The sequence below is a fragment of the Caretta caretta genome, chromosome 27 (assembly GCF_965140235.1).
Source record: "Caretta caretta isolate rCarCar2 chromosome 27, rCarCar1.hap1, whole genome shotgun sequence".
NCBI lineage: Eukaryota > Metazoa > Chordata > Testudines > Cheloniidae > Caretta > Caretta caretta.
The window spans coordinates 15,505,214-15,523,548 of NC_134232.1; the positions used below are offsets into that span (position 1 = coordinate 15,505,214).

An 18,335-nucleotide genomic window follows, 5' to 3' on the forward strand; every position below is an offset into this window, starting at 1 on the left:
AATTCCACCTACTACGAGCCAGTAGAATATATAAAAAAATAAAGACAAAAACTAAGTTCTTATTATCAACATTTTACTTAACTCACTTCAAAAAATTGCAAACTGACAAATGACTCAAATGTTCACAAGGGTGGCTACTGTAAACACAAAGGATGATATTGCCACACCAATGATATCAAAACCAACCCATTTAAAAGTTACAGAGCACTGCACGCTGTCCTATGCAAGCCTTCGGGTGTATAGTTTCACTAGGAACGTCACTGACTTCGTGACGACTGACTTCACATTATTATTTGGCCAAAAAGGGCAGGGTGGTATCATGTGTCTTAAAATGCTATGATTTAAAGTCATAAAATCCTAAACTAATGAATTCTAGAGATGGTGCAACTTCAGCTGGAATTAGATGCTTTCACAGTGAATATGCTGGTCTACAGAAAGTTTCAGCTGAGCAAATTTACACATTTTCACAAGTTACTAAAGATCTTGGAAACTGCCAGAGAGCTATTAAAATGTAAAATCACAAGATTCCTCCCCCGCCAAAGTCTCACATTGTTCACAAAACCAGGTGAACTCTGCTCCCCGGGGGAGGGAGGGAGGTCAGGCGTATTCCAAAGAATTATATTTAAGTGGCCCTAGTATCACTTGAGCCACAGCCGAGAACATTTGTTACAATGTGTTAGCTCTCCCTTCCTGCACCCCAGCAAAGGAAGCACTTTGACCTAGAGGTGCCCATCACCCATCCATAGTGACAGACCGTTTGGGGTGTTCTGCTGCAAGAGTCATTTTCTTCAGCGGAGAATATTAAAGAAAAAACGTCCCCCTTAGTCAGCAGAAGGTGTTGGTTTTCTATCTGGCCCTACAAGAGAAAAGACAGGTCGACTGCCACTAGTAAAGATAAAATATCCTGGGATCAACACTGCTACAACAACACTGTATACTAGTAAAGACATAACTCATAAGAATTTTCAGAGATTTAAGTGGAGTACGGCATTCTTCTTCAGCTTTAAAAGGCATGGTAGTGAATACACAATGGACAAGGAGGGCTGTAATGAGTATGAAAATATAGAGCTAAAAATTCACAACACTGTGTGTATGAAGCTTCGTTTTGGAGCCTGCACTAGCAAAAGCAGTGGCAATAGTCTGGGGGAAACCTATACTGCTCATCATGGATTGGTTTATTTTCTCCTCCTTGACAGCCCCCATAAGAGGCAAATAACTTCTAAATAACAACAATGAAGTATGGAGAAGCAAAGTTACTTGCCCGGTGGCAGAGAAGGCAATCTGTAGGAGATCCATGCTCAGAACACCAGCGTCCTAGCTCTGCTCCCCCATGACACACAGCCTTTTTTTTTTTTTTTTTTTTTGGGGGGGGGGGGGGGTTGGGGTCAAAGGGATGGCTGAAGAAACGAGTCTGTGATACAGGAAGTGTTAGTACTCCAGGGAATAAACTGGGTGTTCACAGACTCTTAAATCACTAGTAGATGCATCTGAAAATAGGCTATAATTAGCACCTAGCATTGTTTTTTTCAGTTCTAGTTTTGATTATGCTGATTGCTTACAAAGAGATGCATTTAAACAGGGATGTTTCAGAGAACACCACCACACCAGATTTATATTGACTTGTTTTATCCTGATCTGATACAATTAATCTATCCAGTTGTCCAATAAAGCCAGCTGAGTTTAGAGCGCTTCCATTGACTTGGGGAGCTGCAAATCTTGTTTTAAAGTACTTAGGGTCACCAGTACTTCTGAACAGTTTTACAGCATGGTATTAACACCACTATGGAGTGTAAAAGGATGATTTCATACATGGTCTGTTCTTCCTCACAGCAGAGAAGAGGGAACAGTTGGAAAAAGGCAAGATATCACATAAGAGTTAAATACTTTTTCCAGGTTTTAAAAAAGTCAACTTGTCAAGTTGCACCTGAAGTTTGAGCCTCTGGTGCTGTAAGTTACTCATGCAATAGCAGTACAGTTTGGCACAGTGAGATTCCATTTTCTTCAAACGACCTGCAAGACATTAAGTCTTATGACAAGGTTCATTTCAGTGTTTGCAAAGTGCTCACATAGGGCTTTTGTTTAACAAAACCATGAGTATGCATGCCTTGGCTGCTGCTGTGCTTGGTTCCAGAATCTAGTGCCTGACACTGTAAGAGGCAGCTACTCTTCCCTATAACACAGGCCTCCCATCACCAGTTTGAAAACCTCTCAACTCCCAAAGTGAGACTGACAACCTGTCAAGCATGACAGGTTGAGATCTGCTCTCCAAACCCATTCCATGCCCTTGATGAAAGGCAGTTCCAGCAACGTGGTAGTTTACAGCAATATGCTCCTCTAACGTTCAAGAATTATTCCCAGAAAATCCCTTACCAATAAGGATTAAAGTTTCACTAGATCAGCTGAGGAGGACACCCATCAGAGCCTTGTAGGTGAGCAGAATGACTATACTAAGTAGATTTTAGCATCTAGTCTCAGGTTTATGGTTTCAATTTAAAGTGCTAGTTAGTGGCTCATTTAGTTATTGCTCCCAAGTGATATGAGGCAGATTCTAGTCTTTTGCATGTGTTAATGTAGCCTGCAAACCAAGAGAAATCGCCATTTACTGACATGAAAGCTGTAGGCAGTGACAAGAGACTCCTAAGAAGGCAGCCTACAAAGAGCACTTTCTGTAGTCATATCCATGGTACTGGAATAATCCCAGCCACACTGGATACCTCAGTACTGAGGCAGGAGTATCATCAGAGGCAGCTAGAAGAAGGTCTGACAGTAGGTAAAGGGCACTGATTCCTTTCCAAGCTCAGTGAACAAGATCTTTGTATTTTTAATGAGTAATTTTAAGACTGTATAAAAGCCAAGTACATACAGTATCCAAATTAACCCAATTAAGGATTTGGGGTTGGAGCTATTTCTATATTTTGTTTTCAATGCCAATTTAGGCCCATGTCCATTTTGGTTATTATGGGGTGCCCTTGCTGCACCATAGCTAAGGTTGATTTTTAACCTACCAGGTTGATTTGATACTAATTATGGATAAAACATCCATAGTTTTTTTCTTATTCATAACCTAGGAAGGTCACCTAATTCCTGAATTTAAATCCAATACCAACATATGTCCATTTTATAGCTTAGATTTCTATATGGCCACGATTTCCAGACAAGTAGTCTGCATTCAGCCTAACTTTGACTTAAAAATGCACAAATAAAATGAAAGCTAGAATCGAACTGAACAAGAAAATTTCCCTGAAGAGATAAGCTGCTTGCTGCACAAGTGTAATCGGTATCAATTTCTGTGGCTTAGAAAAGCATTGGGAAATTTAGGGACTGGATGGCTCAGGCCAGTCACTTTACAGAGCCTCCCCTTCAGGTTGCTGGCTCAAGTCTAAAAGTGACCAAAAATAGGCACCATCTCCCAGTTGTTTGGTGGCGTGTGTGACATGAGCTGGTGGCCTAGTGGACAGGAGTCCTCACTGCACAATACTCCCTCAGACAGGGCAATGTCACAGAGGCCAAGAACGAAATGGGCCATGGAGACCGAATCCCCTCCACCCCCATCAGGAAGTCCCTCCACAGCACCTAAGGAGTTCCATGCCAGGGCAGGGTGTGGAAGGTCGTATTGCTATTGCCCAGGCAGTAGCTGCTCTGGAGTAAAGTGGGAGAATTTAGTTCTGCAGAGTGTCAATCCAATGCAATAGCAGCTGCTGCACAGAGACGCTCCCCGAAGGGCTGGAACCAGCACAGTAGATGAGTTATTGCCATTATGACTTTTATAAACTAGCATCACTGGAAAGCTTGAGTTTTGATGGGAGCAATATGAATTCTGTCATTACTTGTGAGGATACTGCTTTTGCCATTACGTCAGCAATACCAAGGTTGTTTTTTCTACCCAAGACAGCTGGATACTACTGAGTGAGGAGGGAGAAACGTCAGTTGTTTTTGTGAATGACTTAGGAGTAAGGAATTTTAAGTTAAAATAGCATAATCCAGGTTTTTAAGAGGAAACCAGTCCTGTTCACCTTCTGCTGAGTGTCTGCATGTGAGAGACTGGGCTGGTGCAAGAACATTCCTAACTGAAACTGAAGTCGGTCTGCCAAGGGGCACTACAGCGGCAGACACACGCAGCAGTTATCGTTTCAAGTGAGCAGGTTTGGGCGAGGGCAAGGAGCGTCACAGGAGACAATGCAGAGTGATGTGTGGGTGCGACTGGGGCTATTGCAGCAAAAGCCTCTGCCCTGTGAACTACCAAAGCATGGTTTATTTTGAAATCCAAGCTAGCCCTACAAATTCACACCACAGTGATGTACCCAGCCACGACTGGTTGCCCTACTACTTGTACCCACAGGAGACAATTTCGATTACTGTACAACGCTTTTTCTGCTGAAGATTCCCCTCTGCTACTCAGGACAGAAAAATCAGAAGGGAAGGAAGTATGATTGCTTACTGGCCTCGGGAGCCAGCTGGATCCAGCTGGATCAGCTCTGACTGATCCAACAGTTCAAAGTCATCCCCTTCTGCATCGGTGTCCAAATCGGAGCTGGAGGTTCTAAGATAGGTTTTCGTGCCTCTCTGGGGATTGTCACTGCATAAAGGGCCTGGCTGAGAGGTTCCTGACAAGGCTAATTGTATCATGCCTCTGGTGACAAATCCAGCTAAGTTATTTGTAAGATTGTTTGCAGAGGGCAGTGCCCCTAGTAGGAGCGCAGGGACAGCTTCTTCTTGGTCATATGGGTGACGCAGATCTTCCATGCCTTGCGAGCGGTAAGCAAGGCTGGGAATCCCAATGCTGGTGTCATCTTCATCATCTATTCCAGTCACCTCTGGATTTATGGAAGGGAAGTCAGGGAGATCCCTGGCAAAAGATTCTTCAGGGTCACTGTGACCATCAAGATCTAGAAGGGAAAAAGAAACAGCTGTAAGCTTACGGGCTATCCAAATCCATCAGGCAAGCATGACAGACAGTGTCATACTGATCCTCTGCAGAGTTCAGCCATCTTTGATGAAAGAAACCATTATCCTGGTCCCCAAATAAACTACCCACTTGCCTCCTCTGACCAAACTACACTTAGTGTCACTTTCCTTTGGCAGCCATGACTGACAAAAGTTGCTCTCTTAACCAAGAGAGTGAGGATACTGCAGGGGACAGCTAGTGCGGAGAGAAACCATGTCCTCCCAGGCTTCTTTCACAGTCAGCCAGCAGAGGGTACTCAGATGTTGAACCCTCTGAGATTAAGGACTCCGCTATGAGAGTATATTGACTGGTTTTACTATAGGTGTTACACTTTGAACTGATTTAACTAAACTGGTACAAACCGCTGTGTGGACACTCATCTCTGTTTAAACCAGGCTTACTTCAGTTTCTCTCAAGTTAATTAGGAACTGATTAAGGTAAACCAGAATAAGCATCTACCCAGGAATTTGCATGAGTTTAGCTGCCTTGGTTTAAAAGGACACCTTCAGTTATATCAGTGCCACATTTTCATACTGAAAAGGCTTAGATCATCTGTGTGCCTGCCCTGGCAGACACTTTCTAGTCAGACCATTTTGCAGAAGGCCTGGCCTGACGGCTTAGGCTTACATTCCCTCTTTTGGTAGCTGTAAACAGACTATCTAGGCACCGTATGTGGAAACGGGATCTATTCAGACAGGACAAGGAGCTCTTCATCCTGTGGCAACAGGCAGGTGAACATTATACACCAGAGCTCAATTCTCAGAAAATGCATCTGGTCGATTTCCCTCATTTCCCTCCTCAGCATCCACCACCCTGAAGAGTAGAGTCCCTTTGCCTTTAGGAGACTGTTTCTTCTCTCTCACCTTCAGATCCCTCAGTCAGTGGAGTCTGTCCCCTTGACAGGTTAAACGTCCCATTCTCAGTGTAGGAAACTTCAGCATCTGAATGCTCAGAGTCGGAGATAGTCAGTTCCTTAGCAACTACAGAATCATCCAGCTTTGAAGCAGAGAAGAAAATATAATTAGAAGAACATCAGCCCTACTGGCTAAGATTGTTTCTGTGCTCCAAGGTAGAAAGATTCCCATGACCCAGCATGACAGGCTCCCACGTGAGACTTGCTTGCTGCATTGCTACCCCTGGGCGGGGAGCACTGTGAAGGAGGGGCATTAGTCCCTAAGGTGTTGGAAGAGGAGGGGTGTGGTGTGCTGGCTCCACACTGCTCCCCAATACCCTGATGGCCAATTCAGGTGCAACCTCTGGCTTGGGACAGGATTGGTAGCAGGGGTGTGGAAAAGGGAACAGAGATACCTTTGAGAGTTAGGTCCTTCAGACTGAAGGACTGGAAAGCTCAAGCTTTTAAAGATACACAGATAAGATGTGGGTTTAACTGAGTGGGTTGAGAGCACTGCAGCCAGACTAATCTCGGAGCACAGGAAGGCTTGACAGTGTATGAAAGCCTGCAGCCAGACTCTGCCCAGATGTTCCTCTCCACCCGATACCCTAGGCTCGGGGCCAGAGAGCATTCCAAGGCTGCCGTTTTATCACAAATCTGATTCAGACACACAAAAGCCTTCAATGCACTGGAGGCTTTCTTGCTTGACTTTGAAATTTGCAGAGATGCCTGGTTACCTTGGGACAGAATGCAGCAAGTTCTTCTTCACTGTCACTCCCAGCATCAGCAGGCTCCTGGTTCAGCGCTCGCTGGCGCACTGCCATGAGTCAGAGCAGAAATCTCCCATTATTGTCAGGGCAGACAAGGCAACATTTAAGCATAATGTTAGGCTGGGCAGAAAGTCACTTCAAATGTAGACCAAAGGGTGTCAGTCTATCACAGATCGAAAAGCTGTTGTGTTAAACGTGGGCTCTGTAATTACTGGTTTGGGCTGCTGCAGATCTAGTGCCAAATAGAACAAAGCTCAGCAGCAACCTCACACTGGAGAGAGAGGCTACAAACAAAAATCAGCTTTCACCAAGCAACACTTAGTGCTTTTGCGTTCCCACAGCTGAGAAAGGGGAAAGGAGCCATTGGGAATTTGTAGAAAGCAGGGACCCTGTGTAGTTGCACAACTTCATCTCCGTGGAGGAGCTGCGAATATTTGACAACAGAACTCAAAATGAATGCTGTACAACACATCAGTTGCCTTCACGCCCCATGACTGGGGGTTCATGTCAGCATCTGTTTGTAGATTTCAAGGGCTGGCTGTTTGTCTGGTTAGTTTCAGAAACTCTTGGAATCTTACATTGCTTCACTCGTTGCTTTGACATCATGTAGCCTCGAACGCTGAAATCCAGCCGCTGCAGAGCTGGCTCCAGCTTCATGTACATGCGTTGCCCCAGTCTGTGGTACACCGCGAGAGGCCATAGCAGGATGAAGAGCACTGAGGTAAATGGGGAAGCTGGTTAGAAACTTGCCTGTGCTACTTGGCAGATCTGTCAATCGAGTGTTTTGGGATGCAGTATACAGATACAAAACTCAGTTTTGCTGTCCTGTATGCACACAATGCAATGCGTCAGAAGCTAGGTAGAGAGCAATACAGATCTGTGCTGACTTACTAGAACTAAGATAGCAACATACTGCACATAACTGCCTACACAGACATGCACACAGAGCATATTGGGGACTAGCTGGCCAATCTCTCCTAACACTAACATCCTAGCACAAGAGCAACCGCATTTTATATTGTATGTGTCAGAATTTTAGCCGCTCATATCCGCTGCACCTCTGAGTCTACGTTCGAGATACTGCCCCAGCTCTCTGTTTACAATACCTTGTTTGACTGAGGAATGTTGTACTTACGCATAAGGTATGAGAGCAAGAGTCCAGGAATGTACCGGCCCAGAACAGCCAAGAAAGTAAAGACTCCACACACTAAAAGGCAAAACTGGAGGCATAGTAGAAAGCATGAGTTTCCATAGTATTAAAATAACCAAATCAGGTGACTTCAGCTGGTGTAATTGGGTTGTTTTCTTGAGAGTTCCAGGCCAAGAAGCAACAGATCAAATATCAGCAACACTGTTTGGATACTCCGGTCGTCTTAGGCAATCGTATTTCATTAGAATAGGTACCAAAACGTCTCATTTTAAGAGTTTTTGTCTATCATCCCAAGACACCGTGGCAATTTAAAGGGAACTTAAGTTACTGCTCGCTGCTGTAGGTAGGGTAAGATTCTACAGTGTCTGTGCTGACAAGCAAATGTAAGGTTATGGAAGACGGTCCCTTCCAAAGGAGGGAGTAGGGGCATGTTTCATGAGGCTGCAATCACAGTAATAAGCGTCTAATTATTCAGCCTCTTCATACTACTCATACAATCACAGTTGTCACTAGGCTAACACTGGTTCTCTTTTCTATAGGAAGTGGGGGGGGGGGGGGGGGAAGATTCTCAAACCACTTCCTGGTTTGGATTTTAAGTTATTAAAAGCCAGACTCAGGGAAAGAACTGTGAGGTTAACAACAGACACTTCAGACCAATACCCACAAAAGGAACAGCTACATTTACAGCTAAATAAAACAAAATGAAAACAAGCAAAGTTGCCACCTCCCCGCCCCGCTCGCTTGTATGTTCTATCCCTTTCCACCTCCCTTTTTCAGAGTGGGAGCTCTTCGGGGGCAGGGAACATCTTATGTTTGGAACACATGTACCCATTCTGGATGCTCCTGCAATACACAGAGTGGCTGTCTGCATCAAAGATTAGATGCCAGGGGTTTAGTTTGCCCAAGTACGTGTACTCTTACCTTGCCGGGATTTTGCTTTTTGAAAACGAAGAGATTCCTTAAGAAGGTGACCCCAGTAACCCATCCATCAGCTAAATGGTGACACAGCTCCGGCACACTCAGCAACTGAGGGTGAACATAGCCCCAGCTACAGAGAAGGCAGAATAATTAGTGCGCAGGTGTCTACTGAGCCACATGGTGTTACTAAACTGACCTTAATATAGGGCACTCTTCATTACAGAAGCATTGTTTCAAAAGCACTTTCTCCCCCCTCCACCAGCTGCCCTAAGTCTGGAACACCAGACCTATCACTTGGAAAAAATCAAATAGCTAGACCCATCTGCCATTTGATATACACCCCAGTTTTCTTTAAATTAGACAGCTAATAATTAGCTGAGTACGGCAATTAGAATGCAAGAACTTGCGAGTTGTTGGATGTTAAAAGCAGCTGGCAGGCCCCATGTTGTGCAAACTCCCATAACAATCACGTGCATCCGATTAAAGCACACAAGGATTTTGGCGATCACTAACACAGTTTAGACAGTTACAGAGTTACAGTGAAATGGAGGAAAGCCTTGCTTGAAGCTTCATCTTTTAGTTCAGCTAAGGCTGAGGCAGGGGGATTTAGCCAGTACATTCAAGTTATTTCTTGGTGTTTACACCTCCCCACCCCCTGCAAGAATTCAGTGCCAAGTTTCCAAGGAGCCCTGTGACCTAGTTAGTGGAAATTCGTTGTCACTTCTGAAAGGCTACTTTTGGTAGCGTCTGCTCATGCTCATTAACCTTAGGTCACATGGTATCTGTGCCTTCAGAAGACTGCTTCCTCCTGTGCCAGGTCACTCACAAGAGAGACGCTTTTGTGACCACCTGATTAGGTGGTTTTCTAACATTTGAGGGGTTTTACAATGTAAACTTTCGAAAGATTGATTTGGCTATTTAGTGCAAGTGAACAACAGAGCAGACAAGAAAAAGCTAGTCTGTGAGGAACCATTAGCAAAGGGATAAATAAGGAGAGAGAAAATATAATGTCCCTGTATAAACCCATCGTACACCCACATCTTGAATACTGTGTGCAATTTTGGTCACACCATCTAAAACAAAGGGCATTAGAACTGGAAACGGTACAGAAAAGGGCACCAAAATTATTAGGGGTGTAGAACAGCTCCATACAAGGAGCGATTTAAAAGAGTGGAATAGTTTAGCTTAGAAAACAGGCAAATAAGGGAAGATATGACAGGTCTATAAAATCATGAACTGTGTGGAGAAAGTGAATAAGGAAGTGTTATTTACCCCTTCATATAACATCAGAACCAGGGATCACCCAATGAAATTAATAGGCAGCAGGTTTAAAATGAACAAAACAAAGTATTTCTTTGCACAGTCAACCTGTGGAATTCATTGCCAGGTGATGTTGTGAAGGCCAAAAGTGTAACTGGGTTAAAAAAAGAACTAGATATGTTCATGAAGGATAGATTCCTCAATGGCTGTTAGCCAAGATGGCCAGAGACACAATCCATGCTGTGGGTGTCCCTAAACCTCTGACTGCCAGAAGCTGGGACTGGACTGCAGGGGATGGACAGAAATTGCCCTGTTCTGTTCATCCCCTCTGAGACTTGAGGCACTGGCCACTGTCGGAAGACAGGATACCGGGCTAGATGGACCATTGGTCTGGCCCAGTCTGGCCATTTCTATGTAAGCTGTGCCTGGAAAGAGGAAAGTACTGTTATGGAGGACAAAACCCCAAGAGTTCTAGTTTTGTTGTTAATGCTGCACTCAGGGGCACACTAACCACCAGGGAAGCCTGCAGTAAATCCAGCTCTGGTCAGAGAAGTTTGACAAGTTCTCTTGTTTCAAAAAAGGTTATTCTGTCACACTTGCAAGGAAGCTCTCAATGAACTTTAAAGGCACCACAGAAAACTTTAACGTAGTGGGGTCTTTACAAAGCCGACGTGAACATTATCCCCATTTTACACAAGAGGCTGTGTGGGCAGGGAGAGGTTCAGTGACTGGCCCAAGGTCAGAACAAAAGCTTGTGGCAGAGGCAGAACAGAACCCCCCTTCAATGCTTCCTCTGAAGCTGAGCAGGTATGACAAGCATGTGCAAAAAATGAGCGAGTTCTGTCATCATAACACAAAGTACCAACACAGCAGCAAACCAGAAGGGAAAAAAAGAGGGATTTAATTAGTGTTCCATACCTCTCATTGTCCAATTCATCAGATCTTGCCACTAAAATATTAAGAACAGACACGGAATTAGTTACAAGGAATTTTTCAATAAGAATGCTTAGCTAACGGGAATTTGACTAAAACTTGTATGAGGTTGGGAAACAACCAGTGTGACTGATAAAGGTAATTAACCAAAAATCCGTTGTTCTGCATCATATTCCCATAGGACAGCCTGAGACAGCCCTCCCCCTCTGTGTCACAACAGGTACCATTAGAGAGAGTGACTGGATGGCTATTCTGTTCTGCAAATCACTAATAGCTCATTTTAGTCTTAACCACAAGCAAGAACTACCAGTCCTGTTTCAAAATGCAGCCTACATACCTGTTACTATACTGGGTGTGCTGAGGGATGGACGATTTGCTCATAATTCAGAGACATCCAGGAGAGCCTTATTTCCTGGACTGGGGTTGATAAGTGACCCAGAGACAGGCTAGCTTAGAGAACTGACACAGCTTGGGACTATTGAGGGACTTGAATATACAATCCTCAAGATAAGTAGAAACAATTAGCAGCACACAGCCACCATAAGCCTGCCTACCTTCCAAAGAAAGTTGATGCCAGGAATCCCTGCCAGCTTCTATGCCTCAGCTTGTGTTGCTCTTGGAAGACCATATTAATGCTTATTACCTAACCTCAACTAGCTAGCCAGGGAGTTACCCCTGGGGAGCCTGCAGATCACACACCGATTTGTTTGTAGGTAGTGAGTGCGCTGTGCATCAAATCTTATCATGTGTTCAAGGCAAGGATGGCTGAGTTCTACACTAGAGCTGGTGATCTACTGAACACTTTGGTATTCAAGTAACTGACAGTTCTTGACAATTCCGCCCCTCTCAGAATCTCCATAATAAGGCTGGGTCTCTGACAACCACCATTTATTACCTTACAAACACTCTGAAACATTTTCCAGTGTGTTCAAGTGAGAAAACCCATCCAGTCCTATTCTGCAAGCTCTGATTTCTTAAACTGGAAGCCTATTGGGGCAGACTTGTGTCTTCTGTGCAGTCAATCTATCGTGGGCACTACTAGAATATCAAATTGTGTCACTGACTGGCTCCTCACCTAAGCTAACTACTGGGAGGAGCCAAGTGGGGTCTGTGTGTCTGTGCTAAGCCGCAGCCCCGAGATAGGCACCTCCTTCTGTTTGGGATTCTCAGCTGAAAACCCGCTCTTGGCACTAGGCACCTTGTGCAAGGAGGGAAGAGGAGAAGGAGGAAGACCCCCCTCGGAACTTTTAGCCAAGTGGTTAGGGCCCTCAAACTGGGGGGTTTCCACACCCCAGTTAACCCCGCCCCCCAATACACCTCAGGGGGGAAGGGAGGGATTTGAACTGGGATCTGCAGCCTCTCAGGTAAGGGCCATAAATACTGGGCTACAGGATACTCTGATGTGGGGCTACCTCACCGTGCAAAAATAATTTTTAAAAGTCATTGAGCCAGAAAGCAACACAACTGCCCGCACAAGCGCACAGGCATGAGAATGACTTGCAGCCTAGGGGGTCGAGCACTCACCCAGGACGTGGAAGACCCAGGATCCAGTTCTCCTGTTCCAACAACTTTTTACATTTATTCACTGTGGACAGCTTCATTAGGGGGAGAGAGAGAGAGAGCACATCTCCCATCAGGATCACATAGCCCAGATATAAGAGCACTCACCTGAAAGGTAGTAGATCCCTGTTCAAATTCTCTCCCGCACAGGTGGAAGGGGGGGGGGGGGGACTTGAACCAGGGGCTCTCCCACATGATAGGTGAGTAGCCTAACCACTGGGCTAAAAGTTATGAGGGAAGCCCCCCTACCAGCTGTTCACATTTGTGGCCCACTCTGAGGCAGTTTAATGGATCGGGCTCCACAGGCAAGCTAGGCAGGGAGCAGACCACCTTTCCCCAGTTCGGGCATTGCACTGGGGCTGAGGTGTTCACATGTCCACATGGGGCTGCAGTGCACGTGCTCAGGGACAAAAACATAGGCATCTAGTGAACTTTTACGGCAAAAGCTTAGGTGCCGAGCGAGTTTAGGCGCATGCAGGGTTTGGCAGCAGCTCTGCAGAGGTTTTGCGAATCCCCCTGGGGTCTGGTTCTGGAATTCACCCGCATAAGTCCCATTGTGAATCTAGCCCTTCGTGACTCTGTCTGAGGCATATTTAAAGCCAAATGGTGCAGAGCAAGAGTGTGTGGTGGGAAGTTGAGAAACAGGTGTCATTTTCAGGGGCCAGCTCTAACGGCAGCATCTTACCTTTAATTTCAGGCCAGATTTTATTCTTCCATTGATCTAAACAAACTATTATTATCAGGCCAAATGCAACCAAGAACACCAGCCGAAGGGAAGTCAGTGCCAAAAAACTGCAAAAAAAAAAAAAAAAAAGAAGCAGAGAAAGAGTCCGCAGTGAGCACATGGGTCTGTTTCTACTGTCCTACCAGGCCTCTCAAATTAGCACCTCTAGTTAAATGCACTGACCAACTGGGTTGGGTGAAGTAAGAAAATAGCTTGTTTGATCTTCGGGGGCAGCAGATATCTCAAATCAAGACTGGTATCCGATCTAATGGAACTGGATATTCTTGTTACTCAGGTGTTTGGAGCTCACCCTGATTTATTTCTAAAATAATTTTATATTTACGTTGAAGACACCAGTTTTATCTTACTCTCTTGAATGAGCAGGGAGCACAGCAACTAACCACCGCAGCAAGGCAGTATGAGACGAGTGATGTTTGCATCACTCTAGTTAGTCTGTCAGCATTTCCATAAGCCACACTGACATTAAAGATGCTTGGCTTTGTGCACTAGTCAGGATCTGGCAGATGCCTCCAATTCCGAGTCAAAGTGGTTTTTGAATTAATCAGGAATTGGGAGATGCAAAAACATTTTATTCATGAGTGTTCTTCGTCTTGTATCTATTACACCTCAGACTAACCAGCCACCCTGGAAAGTGTTGTATGATGGAGAAAGGGAGGTCAACCAGTCCTCCACTCACCTAGCCGGGGTAGAAGGAGTGGCTGTTTTTACACCAAGTTGCCTCTAGAACCTTAAAGACATGTTTCATGTTTGTTCAGGGTTTCTGTGCCCCACCGCCTCAGTTTACAGCTAGTTTGGTGGAGGCCTTCAGTGGTCCCAAGGCACAAACTGTCACCTTCGTCCCCACTTTCTCGTTTAAAAGGTAGTTAGTTTTGAGTATTGAGGTTTTCTGCTTGCAGATAGGTCCCTCCCTATGAGTTTCCTACTCCCTACACAGAATCCTGAACTTAATGGTGCTCATCTGGAATTATCCACTGCTAAAGAGACTCTAAAAGAGTAATTAACAGTTTGACAATACCCCTAGTTCCCATCTTCCTCAGCTGCTGAAATAGCTCACAAGCTCAGTGTCTGTCCAGTCTTTTCAGCTTCCCCTCAGGCTATTAACTAAATCAGTCAAATGGTAAAACTAACGGATTTTGTAGCGATTATTGCTTAATTATGACAATAGTAAGGTTCAGTACCAAAGCTCTTATCTATTTTTAATCATACAGACTGTTCAGGACATGTGTTTGTCTCGCATAAAGCACCAGCTGGTAGGGCCAAACAAGTGACAGGTCCCATGGAGGGAATTCACAGGGCAAAGATCAGGCAAAAAGACAAGTCGCATTTAGCATTAAAAAAAGCTTGCTGTGGATTGATTAAGGACAGAAAACTGATGGAATCAGAAGAAATGCTGTGTAGCTCATCTCAATACGGCTACTTCACCACTTGTGCTCCAATAGCATGGTCACACCATGGCACAATGCCAGTTAGAGTTTAAAATCCATAATCCATACCAAAACAAGCAGACATTCCAGTAGCTTAAGAGACTGAAGAATTAAACCGTCTACAAATTCCAAAGAAGTTAAAAAGACTGGGACTGTTCAGGTTAGAAAAGTGACAACTAAGGAGAGGGATATAACAGAGGTCTATAAAATCATGTCTAGGATGAAGACCGGGAATCAGGAAGTCTTATTTACTCCTTCCCATGATTCAAGGACCAGGGGGTCACCCAATGAAATGAATAGGCAGCAGGTTTAAAAAAAAAAAAAAAAAAACCCACACACATAACAAAGTACTTCTTCACAAAACCCACAATAAGTCTTTGTATCTCATTGCCAGGGGATGTTGTGAAGGCCAGAACTCTAACTGGGTTGAACAAAAAATTAGATACGTTTGTGGAGGATTGTCCTCCAAGTCAGGGATGCAACCAGATGCCCTGTGTCCCCCTAAACCTCTGACTGCCAGCAGCTGGGACTGCAGGACACGAGATAGATCACTCAATAACTGCCCTCATTCTGGTCATTCCCTCTGAAGTATCCGACACTGACCACTGGTGGAAGACAGGATACTGGGCTAGATAGACCATTGATCTGACCAGTATGACCATTCTTATGTTGTGTTCTGGCTCAGTTCTGCACTAGATTTCTCCCCACCCTGTGTGATATTTTGTAAGATGTGAATCCAGTTTCGGAAGAAAAGCAGATCATTTAAAGTCCCCAGCCCAAGGTTCAAATATTCAGCAGTCAATAAGGCAACATGAATAAGCTGCATTGAAATCCACCCAGACAAATACACAGTGCAAGAAGTACATGCACAAAGGAAAGCAACAGAAATGGTTGAATTCTGAAGACTGGCTACATGCCTAGAGGAATCAGACTGGGACAGGAGGAAAAATACAGCCACAAGACATAGATATGCATGTAGGGTATTTTTGCTTTTGTAAGAAAACACACAGAGGTCAATTATAGCCTAGCAATCATTAACTACAGCTAAGTGGGTCTACGCAGTCATTTGATTGGGAGCGCATGCTAACAGTTTATCCCCTTTCCAAATGGTGGTATAAATCTGGAGATTATTTGTTGAAAACCCAGAGAAACACATACTGCACAGAAGAGGTAATTTCACATAAGCCTTCCTACCATGGCCGGGTATTAGACAAACACCACAGTTCAGTGCTGTCAAAACAAGAGCATGTGACCAGCCACTTATGGTTATAAAGGATTGTCCAATGAAAGCAGTTCCTCCTGAGAGGCACAGCTGTACAGTGATTCCCCTCCCTCAGGGCACTTCACAATTTCCTCCTGGAGGAAATGCAGATGGAAATCACGATGGAAGAGGAAAACCAAACTAATGAGGCATTTGGATACCACGGAGGGACACAGTGCATGAAGCTATGAAGATAATTGCCTGCAGCTTAAATATCAGGGATCGTTTAAGCGCCCTCAACATAGTCACGTTGTCTGTATAAACACCATAACGAGAGCGTGTTCCAAGAACTCCAGCAGAGTTATGGTTACATACGGAGACAACTTCTCTTTTAGGCATTTTTATATTAGAACTTTAAACAAACATGAAGCTTAGTAGCCTCTTCACAAGACACGCACTGGGAATTACTTCCCTGTTACCCTCCCAACCAGTCTGTCCATTACAGCCACCCACAGCTACTACTTGCTTTGTCAATGTCAGTGTTCAGAGAATGACACCGGTACCTCCAGGCAGTGGCAACTTTGAATAATTACTTTGTCTCACTACTTTGTTCCCTGCCATTCCTGTGACTCCCAGTTAGTCCTTTGTGGGGCCCCCGGAGCCAGATATTGAGATTGAACTTATGAGACCTCTGCAATAACTAGTCAACATAGAAGCAAGTTAACAGATTTCAACAGTTACTTTGGGAAACTGTACCCAATTTTGAACAGTCACACTGACAGAAACAAGTCACCACCCAGTACTATCAGAGTGATAACTGGGTAAAGGATTGTATAGTAAAGCCTTCTGAACGTGTTTTTATGTGCTCCTCCTCCTGCTGCCATGAGTGGAAAACGAGTCCAAACAGCATTGCTTTTGTAACACTGCCTGGAGATTAAACAGACTCTGAAAACTGTCAGATGAGACAGCCTTCTGATTAACAAATTAAACATCTGGAAGCCCAAGCTGATCAACAGGAAACCCTGTTATAAATTTCCTACTTTTTGTGAATGCTTTTTCTCAGTTGAGACCTCAACATGAACATTATGTGCTAGAAAGGGCTCCCAATGTCAGCCACTTTGAATCTTCCCTCTTCCTAAACATGTGACTTTTGCCAGTAGGAGCCTGGGTTCCAGGCACCTCAGGAGTGGGACCCCCATCAACAATACTCACACTTACACTGCTGAATTTTACTGCTTTTAGTCTAACTTGAGAATTGTTTCTTACATGAAATTGCCAGCTGGTCAAGGCTTTGCTAGGAGAACACAGCTAGATGGACTTTGCTTGATTTCACCTATTAAGATTAACTGTTACTTTAGCTCTCATTTCTTTGTTATTTAGAAGATGTAAGGCCAGACCCAGTGGCCTAAATTGTAGTCCATTTCACTATGAAGGGCTGGTTCCTTATGCTCTTATGCTCAGCCCCTGGAGGGTGGATCTGCACTTGTAATTACCCAGACAGCAATCCTCTTTAGTTAACTTAATAGCATTGACTCAGGCTCCCTTTGGACCTCATCATTCTCTCTCAGTCAGAAGGTTGGTGACTGATGTAGGATGTGGAAAATCCCCAGGGAGGTGAGGGGAAGGAGGAACAGAACAGTGTTACAACCATCACAAAAGGATTTTCTCTTGTTCCAAGTCAGCCCCCCCCACAGCTGCATGAGGAGGCTATTGGAAGACCTCAGCCAGAGCTACGAAAATATCTTGTGACCGATAAGTCAAAACCAGCCTACCAGTGCATCCTGGGCTTCAAACTAGAGGACCAACCCCACTGCACTGTTGTGAGTAATGTAACCTTGAAATTCCACCGTCCTGGAAACCTTTTACGAATAGGCCCCCGACCCACACCAGCCGCCCACCCCCCGTCCCGAGGGCCGCTCAACCGCGACCGGCCCCTGCTGGAGAAGGATCCGGGCACCTGTTTCTCAGAAACCGGGTCACAAAACCGCCCGTACGGGGCACTCGTGTCCCAGGCCGGGGGGGCCGCAAACTTTTGCCGCGGTGACCCCCCCTCCCCCGTCACACAGCAAGACCCTGAGGGCACGTTTAACACCATGACGAACGCTGGGGGCGAGGCGGGGCCGGGGGCCGGCGGGGAGCGGGGGCCCCCCCCGGGCGCTACCCCCCCGGCCGAGAGCCCCGGCCCCGGCCCCCCCGAGGGACCAGGCGCCCGGCGGGCCCAGCCGGCGGCTGGCTCCCCGCCGGGCGCGAGGGACCCGCCCCGCCCCCCGAGAGGCCCCCCCGGCCGCGCTCCCGCGGGCCCCGCTCACCAGAAGGCGCCGTGCGCGCCCGCCCAGCCCAGCGCGCCGCGGCCCGGCCGCTCCCAGACCAGCGCGGCCTGCAGCGCGCCCAGCAGCGGCTCGTAGGGCCCGAGCCGGGCCCGCAGGGCGGCGCTCAGCGCCCGCACGCGCCGCTCCCGCTCGCCCGCCCGGCTCCCTCCGGCCGCGGCCGCCATCGCTTCCCCGCCAGGGGGCCGGGCGCCGCCCCGCCCCGCGCCG

The 18,335-nt window shown here is 45.9% G+C and overlaps 1 protein-coding gene across 2 annotated transcripts; it reads right to left on the minus strand.

Moving 5' to 3' along the window:
- Positions 1 to 56: 56 nt before the first annotated feature.
- On the minus strand, positions 57 to 18,307 carry RETREG3 (reticulophagy regulator family member 3). Of its 2 annotated transcripts, XM_048830028.2 has the most exons (10): positions 18,108 to 18,307; positions 13,114 to 13,220; positions 10,854 to 10,884; positions 8,679 to 8,805; positions 7,743 to 7,827; positions 7,186 to 7,323; positions 6,575 to 6,654; positions 5,809 to 5,941; positions 4,439 to 4,886; positions 57 to 2,010 (listed from the first exon to the last, which is right to left on the minus strand). In XM_048830028.2, exons 1-10 carry the CDS (start codon positions 18,290 to 18,292, stop codon positions 1,953 to 1,955), a joined length of 1,392 nt encoding a protein of 463 aa, XP_048685985.1. In that variant the 5' UTR covers positions 18,293 to 18,307; the 3' UTR covers positions 57 to 1,952. The 2 variants fall into 2 exon arrangements, with proteins under 2 accessions (XP_048685985.1, XP_048685984.1); XM_048830027.2 differs by having other exon boundaries at positions 57 to 4,886.
- Positions 18,308 to 18,335: the final 28 nt, after the last annotated feature.